The 18054-nt window shown below is 38.7% G+C and overlaps 1 protein-coding gene across 1 annotated transcript in view; it reads right to left on the reverse strand.

Annotated features, from left to right (window-relative positions):
* cdh5 (cadherin 5) overlaps positions 1-18054 on the reverse strand; it is a 35819-nt gene that overhangs the window by 16588 nt on the left and 1177 nt on the right. The window contains exons 2-11 of the mRNA XM_038736980.1: positions 9133-9372; positions 8503-8782; positions 7800-7916; positions 7451-7618; positions 7086-7267; positions 3807-3914; positions 3172-3314; positions 2946-3079; positions 1399-1508; positions 797-899 (exon numbers count right to left, since the gene is read on the reverse strand). Of these exons, the coding sequence (XP_038592908.1) occupies positions 797-899; positions 1399-1508; positions 2946-3079; positions 3172-3314; positions 3807-3914; positions 7086-7267; positions 7451-7618; positions 7800-7916; positions 8503-8782; positions 9133-9372 (1585 nt within the window). The remainder of the gene's footprint in view (positions 1-796; positions 900-1398; positions 1509-2945; positions 3080-3171; positions 3315-3806; positions 3915-7085; positions 7268-7450; positions 7619-7799; positions 7917-8502; positions 8783-9132; positions 9373-18054) is intronic.

Here is an 18054-nt window from a genome sequence, read left to right on the forward strand (position 1 = left end):
TAAGCCTTTTTATTGCCTAATCCTGCTAACTACCAGCATCTGACATTTTTTAATGACTATAGACTTGTTTGCATGTATATAAAATATACAGTGGTCAGATGCAGTAGATGCTTGGAAGAATTTTCATACATTTAGCTATTTTTATGTCTTTGTAAATAAATTAAGTGAAAATTTAATCAGTACTGTACGCCAAAGTCTGTTTCAATAAAAAAAATCAATAAAGCTTTTAAATTTAAGCCATAGTCTTTGTTGATTGAAGTTCTGTTATGTTTTGCAACATCTCTGAAAAGCCCTAAAACTATTAGAACAAGATACACACAATCAAAATATGCATGTTCTTATGCACCTCCCAAATAAAGAGTTGGCCTCTTGGTGCAGTTTTCCATGTACACTTTTTCCCTCCACGCTTTTTCGGTAATAAGCACCATAGTAGCACTGTGTGTGACATGTTCCTTTAACATCCTTAGCTGGGATTAGTTTAGGATACACAGAAAGTCATCTGCAAGTCCACTGAGGCACTTGCTCTCATTATTTTCAATATTTGCTGTTGTGCATTCTAGACAGCACTTACGGTCTCAGACAAGCTCTCTAAATCCCCTGTCTGGCTGGGAGAACCAAAGCATGCTTTGAGAAGTTAAAATAATTTCAACTTTGAGCAACAAAGCACTGTGCTTCAAATGGAGTTTCAGTTGTTGCATAGCAACAAGTGTCGAGGCCAGTGCTTCCTCCGAGCACCATTTAGAGCAACAAGCAAGAAAAGAAAGGTAAATATATTCTCGGTGCACACAAGACTTACTGCCATAGTCTCTGATGGTGAAGTTGGAGCTCTCATTGGCCAGGCTGAAACGGAATGAAGCCGGGTGGTCGTCTTTATCCATGGCTCTCAAGGTTCCTATCACCTGAGGAAAGACAAAAAATCAATAAACACTAACTTTGTTTATATCCAATGCAGTCTACATGTATACAGGATATTAGTGAATTGAGCACAATTACCAAAATGCAGTTTAACACACATTGTTGACATATTTAATGCAAATTACAGTCCGAGATCTTGTCATCAGACTGTGTGAGCCACAGCTGACTAGTAAATAAAACTAGGATTAAAGTTAGACCTCCAGACTGGGATTTAACCTAGAAAGAAATTTTATTTGAATGATATGTGAAATAATAACAACAAACTGAGGAGGCCAGCCCTTTGACTTTGCATGAGTTTGGGTGTGTGTGTTGGAACTGGAAATAAATAAATGACTATAATGACTAAATGACTAAATATGTATTAAGAGGGCAGCGCTTATACAGAGTCTGTAGTTACAATAGAAATACACAGACATATCAGTCAAGTTGTATTAAAAAATATCCAAATATGATAACCTACTGCAAACACTGTGTTCTTCTTACCGTATCAGTGATGTCGTTCTCACATACAAAGATCTCATCCACAGACAATTCAGGCTTATTGTCATTGATGTCCTCAACTATAATGTTAACTTTCACAAATGATTCCAAACCTACAGAGGTGAAAAAACAGCACATGATTAACTGTAGTGTAATGATGGGTGTTTCTTGCAGGGGTTTATTTTATAATTTGGTTTAGCACTGTAGCACAGGGGTGGTTCAATCCCCGGCACCTCCAGGCTGCATGTAGAAGTATCCTTGGGCAAGATACTGAACCCCGAATTCATCCACCAGTGAATGAATGTGTGTGAATGTTAGTTTCTGTTTGAGCACTTAGGCTCAGTTTATGAATGTGAGTGAATGGTGAATGCAGATGTAGTGTAAAAGCGCTTTGAGTGGTCGAAGACTAGAAAGGTGCTATACAAGTACGGAGCATTTACATTTACAGTGTGCTGACAACTTACAGCATATAGCCAAAAGAAATGCACAAAATATTTCAATGAGCTGCTTGCAGGGATTTTTCAGAGCATGCTGGGGGATTAAATAATCCTTACATGTAATACATATGATGTAATGTAATCTCATTTAATGCATCTACGGGCCCACAGTATGAAGGGAAAACAAATCATCCTGTTAAAACAGATGGATACAGGTGTGCCAACAGGAGAAACAATTACCCTTTAAATAATCAATTCTTCATATTTTATTTTTAAATCCCCCAGAGTCATGTGTAAAAGCAGTTACTTCTATAAAATACATCTACATTTCTCAAAGTCTTCCAAGTTTTTGTAGCACTATGTTTATTTAATTTGTCACTTTTGTCTAACATTACTCACTTCACACAGCTTGTTAGTTATTTACCTTAATAGGCAGATCTGACAGTGATTAGCCATGATACTGATCTGGCGTGTGTCTCTCTTTCTTTGATGGAACCGATTAAGGTCAAGTGACTGAAAAGGATTTCTATTTGTGAGCTTTTTGTTTGGCAGCTTTTACAATTATTTTACATCATTGATATTTCTTTTGAATGTTCATCTTTTGATAAATGTGCAGGTCTCTTTTCTGTCTCTTGTTCTGAGATTTTGAAACTATCTTTAGTACAGTACATGTACTGTATATCGAGGACCTTGTCAAGCTCAGGGTACCATTGTGTTCCTTAAACATCATGACAAGCCACTAAAATAGATCTCTGGATTTCATTCACTGCTGGTCTAAAAATATATAGTTTGGTTTGTAAGCTTCAAATGAACAAAGAGACCTCTAATGTGATTTTCCTGCCTACTCTCTCCTTTCCCATGTGGGTCGACCAGGTGTTGTGGAAATATGTTAAATCTTTAAAAATCCCTGTTAATGTGTTACACTCCCAGCCCTCAATAAATCTAGAAAAGCTGCTCGGTGAACATCAAGAGAACACACTGTCTTTTTGGCCTTTCTAACTCCCTCCCTGAATGCACATTACCGTTGTTCAAGACACACACATGGTTTTGATTTTTTATCTGAGGTTCTATTGTTTGAAGGAAACAGGATTAATAAATAAGTGTATGACGTACCACTTGGCTCCTCCTGTGCCTTAATTTGAAACATGTGTGTGGCCTCTAACTCTCTGTCCAGGACCCTCAGGGTGGACAGCTGACCTGTTAACGGGTTGACACTGATGGGACAGTCCTTGTCTAAGATGGAGTACCTAAACAGAGAGAGCAAGGGAACAGTGTAACAGCCACTACTCAGAATTCATAACATCATTTGTTCTTTTTAGAAGCTCTCATTGCATTGTACCGTATGACGTTGTTGGCTTTGTCAGGATCTCTGGCTGTGACTGTTCCTATGAAGTTCACAATACGTTCTTCCACCACAGTGAAAGTGTAGATGTTCTGGGAGAAGACTGGCGGCTCGTCAACATCCAACACCTTGATGTTTACCTGTCAATTTAAATTCATTCATAAAAATTAAAAGACATTTTTGGCGTGTAAGCTGTGCACATTAGGTCAACGTTAAAGATTTAAAAGGACTGCAATTGTAGGACTGAATGTTTTTTTCTACATTGTCGTACTCATTCTGTCACTCATGGTGACTGAGACCTGCCTACTAAAGGCTCCCTGGTAGAGCTGATGATTGAGCGGTGGCACAGTTGGGAGATGCTCAAGAATATACAGTATCTACAGAAAGAAAATTACATTTACCAGCTCTCCAGTTTCCAAATCAGTGACTTTTAGGTTGAGTTAACCAACAAATCCTTTCGCACAAAACATTTTCTTCCCACTGAAGCAGACAGTGATGTACGCTGCCGCCATGATAATCAGCTGAACTTAACATTTGATTACTTTTCCTTCTTTCCTGTTTTAAAAGAAAATTAATGAAAAGTGGGGTGATAGAATGGCTTGAACACAACAGATGTCTTGTCTGATATTTACCCTGGCTGTGGTGACCGCACTTTTCGCGTTGTCGGCAGGAAAATGCAGATCTTTTTCTCCCACCTGGACAGTGAACGTGTAGCTGTGCTTTGTCTCGTAGTCCAGAGCCTGTGGATCCCAGAAAGAGGTGAATGAGACATAAGTCCGCGATAAGTCAAAAATGAATAATTATTCGATCATGATTTGAGTTAATGTTGAGCATAGACTACCTATTATGAACTCTTCTAATCCTTGCATTGGCTATGTTTATGTGGCCAAATAATTTAGTATGAACCCCCAAGGTTAAGGGCTTAAAACAGTAGGTACACTGAATTAATGATATTCAGTAGTTTCCCGAAGACTCCTACCTCTCATTAACATGTACCTTATATTAATGCTGTCTACATCTGATGCAGCTGGAAATCCAACATTTCTCTGTTCTCTCACCAAAATGCAGTAAACTAACTCAACGTCATGTTCCTCATAATGTTTCTGAGACGTAACTTTAATGTCTAACGCTGTCTTTACTTTAACACTTCATGTCGCTTGTTATCCATTGTTGAAATCAGCGTGTTCCATATTTGGATTCATCCTCAGAACTATATATTTCCAGACATCTGGGGATACATTGCATTTGCACTTTATTTTTTATGCGCTCAAATGCATCCCCTATCTTCATCTCCAGTGCATTTACACCTGCGTCTGTTCACCAAGCACAGTTGTCTATAACAAGGTGTAAAAAGGCTTTAAATGTCACAACTCAGCTGAAACAACCTGGTTAAACTCACATTCTGGATTTAAGAAACACAATAAAATGCCAACTTTCTCTTCCATGTCAAACATGTTACCGTGCATAGGAATACTTCTGCACAAAATGAGACTAGCATAGTGTTACAGATACACTTTCATGTCAATAAATATGTGGCTGCAAGCAGTGCTTACTGTCACATTTCTGTTTGGATTATCATTTCATTCCCCTGTATTAGAAATAGCCTACTGTTCAGTTAAATGTTTTATCTGTGGATGGGACACCACAGGTAGACAGAATATTCTGTTAACTGGATTATTCATGGTAACAGGTATGCTCAGTCGCAGGGTATCAAAGGCATGTGTAAACAGCTTAAAAGGAATAAGACCTTAACCGCAGTGTGGCCGATAGCTGGATTACTCTGTACAAGTAAACACAGCCTGTGAGAAAGATGAGAACGACTACAGAGCTGAGGGGCGAGTTGAGGAGAGAGTAGATTGTGGAGCAATTCAATTCCAGGCCAGCGTGGGTACAAGCTATTACAGAGCTCATTTCATTAGAATACATTTTCAGCTCTCTGATGTCCTAAATACTTTATCTGAAGAGCACAATCCAGTGAAGTAAACCTGCTAGAAGTCCTGCATGAATAAATAGCTCTCCTAACCAGAAGGAGGCCTGGGCCGGTATTTATCAAACTTCTCAAAGTGCCATTTTAGTCTTAAGTGCTGAGAATTCATGAAACTCCTACTTTTAAACTTAAAAATAAAAGCAAGTTATCAAATTTCTCAAAGCTAAGAATCACTCTTACTCACTGCAGCTCATGAATACTCTCAAGTGGTTAGGAGTTGCCATGCGCAAATCTTACAGGAGAGGAAGAATGTTTCTGAATTATTTGACAACACACACTTAATTAGACTGGGTCAGACAGTGCAGCCATAATCTTTGTCAGCGAGTTGGTGAGGGACGTCATCTCACCACTAACTTTACGCAGCAATACATTTTCAGCTAAATTGAAGGTTGTTTATTTGCGACAGGGAAAATGCAGCAATGCTAATGATTTTGGCCCGTCACAACCATCAATAAGCCGAATTGTCATGGAAACAATTATGGCAGTTACAGCTCCACACATTGTCACTCATTGCAACGACTTCCCAACACCACCCCCCGTAATCTGACAGAAGCAAACAAAATTCATGGAAATAGCCGGCTTCCCAGGAGTAGTAGGTGCAATTGATGGCGCTCATATAAAAATCAACTTTTTTATTTCATTTCCAATGAATACGTAGCATGTATGTACATAATTTATTCTCTTAAAAATTCTTAATTGTCAAATGTCTGTTGAACATAAACTCCTCTTAGGAATTTCTCCGCTCAACGTGAATTTATCTGAGAATATTCTTAAATAAGGAAAACTATTCAGTGATTGGCCCTTGCCTACATCGTCATCCAAAATCCTGACTGACACTTAAGATTTAGTCCTAAACTCCATTCAAATTCCGACTATGATGCTTGATAACTAACTTTTAAGCACAGCTTTGAGTCAATTCAATTCTTAGCAGTGTTCTTATGAGTAATTCTGAGAAGCTCGATAAATACGGGCCCTGGTCTTCTGGGCTTGAAAAAAAGATCTAATATTTGATATTGCAGTTTTATTTTTGATTTTTTAGGAAATTGGTGGCCATGTTGTGGGTACGGTGTCATAACCAAAAACCTCTTTTGAAAATGTCAATACACTGATATACTTCATATATACACATATCATATATTTCATGGAAATCCTGTCAGGGCACTGTGCCCTTGATCCTTATGCTATCAGATGTTTGAAGAACGTTGGTAATGTAATGTAAATCTATTTTTGTGTGCATGTTTCATACCACTCTGAAAGCATCACTTAAATACCTACAATGTAAAACAAACATCAAAACATAGCATATTGTACTATTTGGACATAAGGTTCGTACTGCTTTTGGGGACTGAACATTAAAGCGTGAGTATGTAACACTACCTAAACCACTTTCATTTAATTTAGATTAACTATAGCATTGAGACCTTCTACTCCAGCTAGTACTCCTGCAGTTACCAGGGTGTACATGAAAAGATTGTAGAGTATCTCCACAAATTTTAAAAAGTAGAGATTGATAAAACATTAATATGATGCTAACCTACAGTATAATTGAAAAAAATATACTAATTCCAGGATAGTGTGTATGGATTCATTTTTGCCAGTGATCAACCAAAGCCACTGTGTTTGTCTCTGCTGCAGAATACTATCAAATAATGCAATGAAGTGCCGCATCTTTCAAAGAGGTAAAAACAAAGAGCTACTCGAGCCCATCTGATAGGGCTTTGGGAGTATGTCGGACAAAAAAACACAGTTCAACTCAGCAAGCAAATTCACTAAAGGAAAAAATGTTACAAAATTATTCAGTATTCCCACTAAAAAATCAACTTGACACACTAAAAGCAATGAATACTATGGCTGATTTACAAATACAGAATTTAACACGACTTTAAAAAGTGCTAGCCTGGAGATATCGTCTGTTCGTTCCTACCTGTTTGAGCATGAGGTTGCCATCCTTGTTAGGGCTGAGTTCAATATTAAACACTTTGCTGTTCTCACTGGGAATGGTGAAGAAGGGAAGTTTGTTCTGAATCTGATCTTTGTCCTCCAACTCCAATGTTCCTATCTTCTCATTCAACTTGTGGTCCTCTGGAACCTGCAGCTCATATATCCCTGCAGACAGAAAACATATGTAAATGCTGTGTATATAAGATAGTGACAGTAAATATGTAAAGAAAGTATTGTGAATATTTTATAGGTGTGTTATCATTTTAATGTGTCCAGATGAGCAACCTCTTAAATGTTTCTTAATTATTACCATAGATTTTCATATTACTCTAGCAGTCTGTTCCTTACCTCTGGTGAAAGAAGCAATGTTGTCGTTGATGTCGGTGATGGTGACGGTGACAGAGGTGGTGGCTGTGCTGCCAGAGGCCATTCCTCTCATGTCCTGAGCTTTAACCACCACCACATACTGACTCTTGGTTTCCCGGTCCAGAGTGTTGATCTTGCAGCTGATCATACCTGCAGAGAGACAGTGAGAGAGAGGCAGACAGACAGAGAGGGTGTTATCTTTTAGGTCAGCTCTGACTCATATTCAAGTAAAAATAGCTTGTACAGCTACACCTCCTCTAGATTAGCGTAAGAAAAAGACAATGTGGCTGCAGGGTAATAGTCATGTTGGACGTCACTGCAAGAAGCCTACCTGTGATGCTGTGGATTTCGAAGGCAGATAGGTCTTGGATCAAAGAGTACCTGAGCTCTCCGTTAGCAGTGGTGGGGTCATCAGCATCAGTTGCCCTCACCTCAACTACTTTAGTTCCTAGATGAAGAACAGATGAAAAATTGCATCATCAATAAGACATCATGCTACAGTGTTTAGTGTTGGAAAATAAATGTGTCCAGCCCACATTTTCTTGTATTGAACATCCTGGCTGTTTAATGAACTGATTAATGCATTATGATTATGTGCTAAGATTGTGGTATTTAAGTCACCAATGCGCCTTTCTTCACAGAAGAATGCACTAATGATTGTGACAGGCGTTGACATTATGTTTCATTTTCCCCAGACATTTCACAGTGTAGTCTATTTTTAATCTAAACTATCATTGGACGGTCAATTTCAAACACACACTTGCAGCAATAGAAACTTTGTCCTGCAAGGATTTGTTTCATTTATGGTCTTGACAACATGTCACATGTCTTCACCTATAGTATGGGCTGGTTGGAACACATTGATGTTGTGGACCTATATAATTTAAAACATAATATGTTATATAGGGCTGTACAAGACCTTAATTTACCCACATCTCAAAATTTCATCACACGTTCAAGAAACGTGAGCAAATTTTCAACTGGCTATCAGCTGCTAATGATCTTAAAATGATTCTGGTAGTAACCATACTCACCTATTGAGGATCTCTCCCTAATGGATCCATTATATGTTATGGGGAAAACGGGGCTGTTGTCATTGATATCCGTCACCTGGACAACAAATTCTCCAGAGTCCTCTATCAACTTGTTGTTCCCATCATACATCCTGGCAGTTAAATGGTAGGTGTTCTTCTCCTCTCTGTCCAGAGATCTGGTGACAAACAGGTCACCTTTATGATCCACAGTGAAGATGTCGTTTGCTCCTTCACCTTCTATTTTAAAGCTCTTTGCCTCCACTGTCTGGCTCGATTTGAGCTGTGAAAGGAAAAAAGAAACACGGTTGACTGTCTTATAGTTTCAGGGTTTTTATCCTGCTAGGGTGAGGACTCAACAGCCTTCCAGCTAATTTCTTCTTTTCAGCAAAATTGCTCAGATGTTCCTCAAAGAGCTGGTTAGCAACAAGTAAATGCCCCAGATTCTCGGCATGCTACAGTATCAAACTGAATTAAAGTGACAAATATACACATCTGCCTTTCCTTCAGACAGCCATGGGAAGTAGAAAATGTAAAAACTAAGCTATGGAAGAAACATGAAGAGGATATTTTCTTCAATTGTTTTAAGTGTGGGTTTTGGACAGTGAGGTCAAAACGCTGATGTTAACCTACCTGTCCTATCTTGTAGGCGATGGGTGCAGGTTTCTCCTCCTCCACATAAAGAGAGTTCCAAATCCATTCCCTCTTCTGCCTGAATAGGACAGGATGAGACTCCTTCTTCACAATCTCAACAGGGCCTTGCTTCTCTTCTTCTACCACAGCAAGGCCAGAATCTTCCGTGCCAGCAAGAGAGACGGACAAAGCCATCGTGGCCATTAGCCCCATGGACCACAGTTGGAGCCAAGCCATCATCTAGGGCAAAAAGTGATAAGGACAAGAAGAGGGGGAGGAATGAGTGAAAAGAGGGGTAAAAGAATGAATGAGGGTGAGAGAAGGAAGAAGAAGAGACCAGAATAAGCGATGTGAGGAAGCAGAGAGGAATACGGAGGGAGAGGAAATGAGAGAGGATAGAGGGAGCAAAAAAGAAGAGAGAGGAGATCACATTAAAACCACTTATCAGCCGTGGACAGACCCCTTCACTGTGCCAGGGTGAGACTCAGAGTGAAGGCCAAGGACTCACTGTCCCCTTATAGTCCGACGCTGAGCTCGAGGTCTAGCTATCATTTAGGACCAGGGCTCTTAAACCTTTTCAGCCTGGGACCCAAATGAAACATTTAGCCTCTCATCATGGGACCTGGGCTGAGGCATATCACTACCGTGGTCATATGGGGATCTATTAAACATAGGCTTGTGACCCATTTTAGGTCCTGACCCACTGGCGTAGCATGAGGGAGAGACAGACGCAGAAAGAGACAGACAGACAGAGACGGAGAGGGGAGCTGACATTAAAACCACTTAGGATGCCTGTCTTTATCAGCCATTAGAAATGCCATTTTCCATAAAGGGACTGTTTGACATTTCGAATTTTTGATTGGTGTTTCTTTTTTACCAAATTTTCAAATTGTAGGGGAGAAAAGAGAGGATTTGGGTATAGAACAGTGTGGGCTTTGCTGCTGATGTCACCAGTGGATGTGCAAATATATTGCACTTAGGGGAGCTACAGTGTGTGGACCCGTTGCTGATTCAAGTTCTTAAAATCTAGGATTAAATGATAAGGTCAGTTTTTGCACATCATTTAAAGCAATATGTCAAAAAATATTCATCACACATGCCTCCAAACTTATGGATTTATAATTGTAATTGTAATTGTAATTGTAAAAGTGTATTTTGTCTTCTCAGCTTTACCTATAGCAACAAGTACACACGAACACAGAACCTATTTTTAAGGCAGTAATATTTTTTGTCTCAACACCATGCGGCGAAATAAAAGGCCATAGTGTTCATTGTAAAGAAAACCAATATAATATATAAACAAAGTGGACATTTTGTTTTGACATGATCATGGCACTAGAGGAGATCACCAAAGTTCACAATGAACATGACATGATCTGAACATGATGTGTGCATTAAAGTTATTGATTCAACAGTTGTCGAGACAAAAGACTCTAAACCACAAACATCAACCTGCTGGTGGCGCTATAGGAAAAGTCAGGGGATCACCAAAGTCATTAGGATTCATCCTCAGGGGACCATGAAGGTCTGTACAAAATTTATGGCAATTCACCCTGTAGTTGTTGAGATATTTCTGTCCAGACCAAAGTGATGAACCCACTGACAAACACTAACAAAATCAAGCCAATCTCACAACAGACATTTACTCAACTGTATTTTTTATAATATCGCACAATGTTGGGAAGTTAACTTAAATGACAAGCCAAAAATGTGCATCAAACCAGTTAGAGTCCAAACTTTAAGATCTCAGACAGAAATAAGGCTGTCTCACTGCCTAACTACTTAAAAGATTTCTCACAACATCTGTGGTGTGTTACATCATGAACATCACTCACATGATATGCACCGTAACACACAAATGATTCAAAATATTCATTTCCTCAACCAAAACAGACTGAATTGCCTAAACCAAAATGTAGAACTCATGTTAAAGCTGAAATTTGGTAAAATCACCTTTAAAAATTAAACCAAACCTTGTCGGATTTATGGCTTTTGACTGATTACGAGACGTTACACGGCCTTGCATCACTTGCTCCTGCCTGCAAGGCACTTTAGCACTATTTAACCAAAATATAAATGTATAAGGCGCATAAACACCAGCAGTCAAGTAAACTTAGCAGCTTTTCCTTCTGTTCTTTCTTACGGTCTCACCCTCTCTGTCTGTCTCTCTGTCTCCCCCATGGTTACTGTCTCCCCCCACCGGGCCCTATCTAATAAAGCAGAAATGCCAGGGAAATAATCTTCAAAACATTTTAGTCTATATGTGCTCTGTACTCCAGTAGATATCTCAATGCAGCCCTGTGCAATGCCAGTAGACAGATTAGTGCATTTTATTGTCTTCCAGCCATTAGCAGCAGGGAGGGTGAAAGAGAGATTATGATGAGGGGATTATACTGGCACAAAATCTTCTCCCTCTAATGGCCTAATCTCGTATTCTGTTGACCTCCCCTGACCTCTTCACACGGCTCCCCACAAATCATCTCAAACAAAGACTCAACAGTGTTGTTTGGCCTTTAGTTCACATCATTTTGTTTGGGTTTTATTTTTCCTCTTGTGTATTTCTTTGTTTAGTTTTCTTTTAGGACTAAATTAATTAAACAGAAGTGCATCATCTTTTATTGCAATTTTCTGTGGACTTCTGAATGGAAGTGTGAGTGGTTACAGACATATGTTTAGTGCCAGAAAATATCTGTTGGACCCTATGGTAATTAACAGAAAGCAGAGACAACTTAATAAAATCATAATACCAATGACAAAATATTTTTCCTTCTAATACTTAAATCTCACTTGCTGCTCTTACTCCAACACTTTTTTCCACGTCATTATTTCAAAGCAACACTCATCAATTTGCACTGAACTCTTTATATATTGATGTATGTCACACCTTTCCATTACATGTGTCATGGCTGTATGTGCATTTTTGTCTTAGTTATGACTCTGAGAATAAGGGGTATAAGAGGGTAGTGCCAATCGAACCCTTGGCAGCTGCCTATGTTGCTTCTACCATTGACCTCCGTGTGGGAAAAACCATCCTGACAACGGGAAACTAGGATGTAAGGAAGTGGAAGAGCAATGAAAAGATAGTTCTCATTTTAACTTTGATTAAATTTGTATTTTATAGATAAAATATTAAATTTCACATAAATAAAACTGATATGTCATATTCTAATCTTACAGTTAACTGTCTTTGGTCTCTCCTAATAAACTCACTTTCTCAAAACGCAATATCTTGAATGATAATTTCTTTCCGTCTTCATTCTGACATCAGTTGTGTATGTATTTGAGCTCGTTCAGCTGTAAAATCTTCTTTTTATATGTCTTCGAATAGTTGAGTTCAGTTAACTCTAATGCTGCTGAATCTTGTCCATTTCCATTCAGTGCTTTTTATTACATAAGTTAATGATAATTGAGTGAATATGGTTTCTTCAAACATTCCACTCTTTCCTAAACCCTAACAAGTCACAGTGAGATATGGCTACTGTTTAAGACCAAGACCAGAGTCCTTCTTACCCAGCTTAGCTTTTACTGCGTGTCAACCCATATCCTTCCTCTCAACATGTTCTGGACAAACAAAGCAATCACACCCTGCTGTGTACATAGAGTGATGTACTGTATTTATGAAAGTTGAGTTGTCTAACTCATGTGTTCTCACAAAGTGCCTTAAAAAAAACATAGGTCTCCAAAAAGTCAAGGGCAACTGGACTTGGTTGAAGATACTGGAAGACGTTTCGTCCCTCTTCCAAAGGACTACTTTGGATGTCCTTTGGATGAGGGACGAAACGTCTTCCAGTATCTTCAACCAAGTCCAGTTGCCCTTGACTTTAACCTTCGTTGGATAACTATGACCTGGATGACTGAGAATCTTCATAGACATCTGATTGAGACTCATTAAAGTGTGTTTAAGATAGTTGGTATTAGAAGTAAAACATTTAATTGTTGTTTTCTTTTTGGCCCTATCCTACTGTATTTAGTGTGAGCAAGGTTGTGGCAAGAGATAACCAAGGCAAGAGATTGGAAGCATTTTTCAGATTCAGAAGTCATTAATGAGATGTGATGGATAAATTCTTGCACCAGTTGTTCATCTGATCAAAATCTTAAATTAAGTCAGTGAATCAGACATTTTAATTGATTTGCTGTCTGTGGTTTGACATCTGTTTGTTTTTAGTTATATTACTGCTCATGTTGTTGATGGTTTGCCTAATCAAATGGGACATATGAACACAAGTCGATATAACTCGATTAAAAGCTGTATTGAGTTTCATATCACCAATGGGCATAGAAATTTATCTACAATATAATTTTAACAAAAATAACACCCAGAACTTCATCACACATTTGCTGTGGCAATACTATTTCTAATAGATTAATGGTAGAACATGTTTCGGTAAATTGGGCATTTAGCTGTCCTGAGATATTATAGAGAAAATATTTCACACAAAGAAGCCAAAAATACTTGAGATACGTGAGACTCCGAACATAGACTTTTCCTCACATATAACAACTTACTCACAAATATATAATCACATCCTATGACTGACCTCCACAAACACAATTATTTCTGTGATGACAAATCCATTGGGGGCATTTTCCCTAAAAGGGCATTTTTTAAAACTGCATTTCCTTCTTCAGTGAGCAGTGTCTTACTCCTCCCGTTTTATCAGCAACAGGAAGGGTAAACACAATGCCTTCTGGGAATGCCGTAAGGGTCTGTTAATGAAGGGTCGTCATTAGTGAGTGGACACACCCTTCCTGGTATTCAGCTGCTGCTGCTGCCTGCAAGTGTGTCTGCTGTTCACTTTGTTTCTGTTTGTGTCACACTGTCTTTTTCTCATTCATTGTGTTGGTTTTTCTATCTCTTGTTGTCACACACCTTTGGTCTCTCTTTTCCTTCCTCTTGTTTTTTCTTTTCTTTCTGTCTCTTTCTTGCTTGTTCTTTAAATCATTTCTTTCCTCTCAGATGTCTCCACTTCTCTCTTGTTGCATCTCTCAAGGTGAAAACTCCATCTTGTTTTTCACAGTCTATTTCTGTCTCCTGTCTATCATCCCTCCTTTTCCCTTTTCTCACCTTTTCTCCTTCACCTCTCTTCTTTTTCATCCCTGTCACTCTCTACCTCACCTTAAAAGCAGATTTAGCACCTTATAAGATGGTGCGGAGGACAAACACATCAATATACCTTTAACATGTTTTTTTAATTGCAATTTAACTCCAGTTTACTTTTAAATACTTTGGTGTTACTTTTAAATCAGTAGAAGGTATACATACTAATGTTAAGCAAGAGGAGTCTTGAGTAGGATCAAGAAGATGCATGCAAATCTCACTTCAGGATTATACAAAGTTATTTATGGAATCATTTATCAAAGGCATCTTTCAGAGGTATGAAGAATAAATAACATCCAGGAATATCTGTAATTACATCTGTACATTGTCCGCAGGCAAGAGAGTGCGTGTGAGTGTGACGGAGGAGCAGAGATACAGTTGTCATTCTCCTGGATGTTTTGTGACTGGCAGTCAGGTCTGACCTAGTTTCAGTCAACCAAAGGCTAAAGCAAAGAAACGAGTCAACAAGACTTCATAATCCTTGCGCTTGCTGAAGGGTCGTTGAAGTTAATGCACAAGTCTGGTTATGTTGTTTATGTGGTTTAAAGACAGAAATATTCAGCTCTTTCTGGCAACAAGCATGAATTGACTGATACAAATATAAATGTTGCTGTAAGTCAACTTACAGAAATTACAGCTCTAAAAATGGACATATTTCATTGATTGACATGAAAAAAAAACGTGTTGACTGAAAAGGACGTTGATGAGATGAATATTTCACTCGCTAACAATCTGAATGAATGAATAGAACAAAATCACGACCCCTCTGTCCTTTAACTTGACAAGATGGCATATTTCTGTCTAAACATGAATGGAGTGTCAGTTGGTGAGTCTGTCCATCTGGCCATCTGTCTGTCCAACATTTCAGTCCAGAGCCAAATAAATTGGCCAGTTTGCCATGATGTGATGTATGTGGATTGGCTATGGATATTTACCGTACCCAGTGGATGATTCCTCACGATCTTGGCAACCCCCTGAACTTACAATATCACCATTAGCATGCTGAGGACACATAATCTAAATTTGCATAAGACATACCAAATTCCATGCAGATTTTAATATGATGTATTGAGCTTCTTCATGGTCCCCAGAGGATGAATCTTTTCCATTATGGACATTCTTAAAGTATCTCTTTTGGACCAAAATTTAAGAAGAAAAGAATATTAAAGGAGATAAATACTGGCCGGATTTCCACAATGTTTGTTAAGGATATTGGTCCCCAGAGGATAAACCCTGTTGACTTTGATGATCACATGACCTTTTCTCTAGCACCACCATTATATGAAAATGTGTACTTGCACACAAGTTAGCCTGCTACATACTGGAACAGGCTGACTGCCATGGCATTTGCTAATGCTCCCCAGAGGGAAAACCTGTTAACTTGGAGTCTGGAGAGCCATCCAGGGGTCAAACTTCACTGATTTTGGCCTGCAGCTAGTAAGAACAACAAAACAGCTTTTGTGCATCCTGTCACACTTCAACACTTTCTTATGAACACATCAGCCCCAGTCCCTATGAGCACTAGTGGTGTTTCAGTCATGAAGTTTTGTTTACATAAAAATCTCTAACATCTCAAAAGTATGTCTTTGACACCATTTAGCTTACTTTAGTCTATTTTTACTACCCTCATATCTGGAGTTTGTTTATTTGTGTAGGCTATATCTGGAACAGGAAGTGATTTCACCACCTCAAATCTGTGGTGTCGGACTGCTGAATACTTTTGTGTGTGTAGGGATTAAAACAGGTTTAATCACAGAGCAGCCTCTAACAATCTGTCTGCCAGAGAGTCATACCAGGAACTGCTACTACTCACACACACACACACACACACACACACACACACACACACACACACACACACACACACACACACACACACACACTGTGTCCTCACTGACACTGCCAGTGTATTCATGCTTTGATTGGTGTTCATGCATTTTCTAGTTAATTGTATTTTCTTTCACAATCAGACAATCCGATTTTATTAAAGTGAACTGGTTATTAATGATGTCAGACAGTTCTAAAACTGACATTACAACATCTGAAAATTATTTAAAGCTAAGCATGTTATCCACGTTGGTTTTGGCTCAGCTGTCAGCCCCTGTCTCTGCTGAAGGTGAAATTTCCAAATAGTTTAAATGTTTGGGGGTACTGGAGAAAAGAAACCCAACTGTGAGGGATTAAAATTTTCCTGTCCATACAAAACATACTGAATGATCTGAATGATAATAATCATATAATCCATTTACATATTGCTAAAATAGTTACATTTATTGCTTATTATTTCTCTTTTGTTACAGTCTCCATCCCCAACACATCACAACTGCAGGTGGCATTGATTGGCTTTTGTTAATGTTTTAAAAATCTGTCCAATCAGGCCATTTAGCAGCATCTGAAAGCCTCACAATCTCCATATTGAGTCTTCAAGTATATTCAACCCAAATCCCTATAAATTTCAGCACATTTTCATTTCATTTTTTATGCATTGACATGTTGTTGTACTGCTTTCTGAAATGTCAGATATACTTTTCGATCTTGGATGATTATATGTCCCTACAGATCCATTCCTTAGGAATGGGATGTAAAATCAGATTTTTTAAAAATAAAATTAAAACATCTTCAGATACAGAGCGTGATATAAGTGTGGTGCGGTATATTCTGTAAAATGCAGAACACAGGTCAGTCACTGAAAATAAAACCCCAACTGGGTCTTTCAGTTGTAATCAGTGACTTCAGCTGAGCTAACATTGCCACAGCTGGACATCTTGTCAACCATTCTGACATATATCTGAATGAATGAATGGCTCTAATCATGAATCTTGTATGTGTTTGTGTGTGTGTGTGTGTGTGTGTGTGTGTGGGAGGTTGAAGTCTCCCAGATGGCACCCAAAGGATTTTCCCTGATAGTTCCCTCTCCAGGAATTAGACCACTGGGTTTATTTGCATCAACGGCTTTTGACATAACAACCAAATCAAACCTCTGTCACTCCGGGCCATGGATCCAGATCCACAGAGAAAATCCACCACTGCCGAGTAACTATTCTCACTTGAAGAATGTAGACTAAATAACAGAAACACTTGACCGTGTAATGGAATCCATGACAACCACATTACGAACTACAGTATCAGAAATTACCTGATAACATCTAAAACAGTGTCTTAACAAAAATTGTCATCACCAGGATAGTTGGTTTCATTTAGATTGTATTGTAAGGTGTTGTTTAGCCCACTCTTCTTGTATTGTTGGGCATAAACTGATGAAAAATGAGATATTTTACAAATTGTGTATGTAAAGCAGGGAAGTCTTCAGCTGACAAAATGACACCACTCAACTGACAAGACTTTGCTACTTTGGAAATATTATCATTATCATCAGTCCTTTATAGCCTCACTAACTTGACATCAAGTTGACAGTTGCAGAATGTGTAGAACTATTCAAAATGAACAGCTGAAGACCTCCTGATGAATTCAATTTGCTTTTAATTTCTTTTTCCTGCTCTGTCCACAGATCATCCTGTATTGTCTTAATGGTCACAGCCATCTGTCTTCAAGAATGACAGCCCAGCCTCTGGGGGGGGAACAGCGCTCAATTACAGCATTCAAATCTACACCGAGCTGTCCAAGATCATTGGCATAGCATATGTGAACAGTGACGGTGGCTGTCCTTAAAGGGGTTATATCCATCATTTCAAGTTATTTCGGTACCTTCTATGAGACATGTTGACCAGTATTCAAAAGCATTTCACCCTGGAGTGACTGGGAAAGTAGCCTGGAGCACTTTCAAAGGATCTGCTTAACAATTTCTGGCTATGCTGCTATACACT

This window comes from Micropterus salmoides, unplaced genomic scaffold, assembly GCF_014851395.1.
Source record: "Micropterus salmoides isolate LMB-PRFRI ecotype aquatic unplaced genomic scaffold, ASM1485139v1 Ms_hic_scaffold_22, whole genome shotgun sequence".
Lineage (NCBI taxonomy): Eukaryota > Metazoa > Chordata > Actinopteri > Centrarchiformes > Centrarchidae > Micropterus > Micropterus salmoides.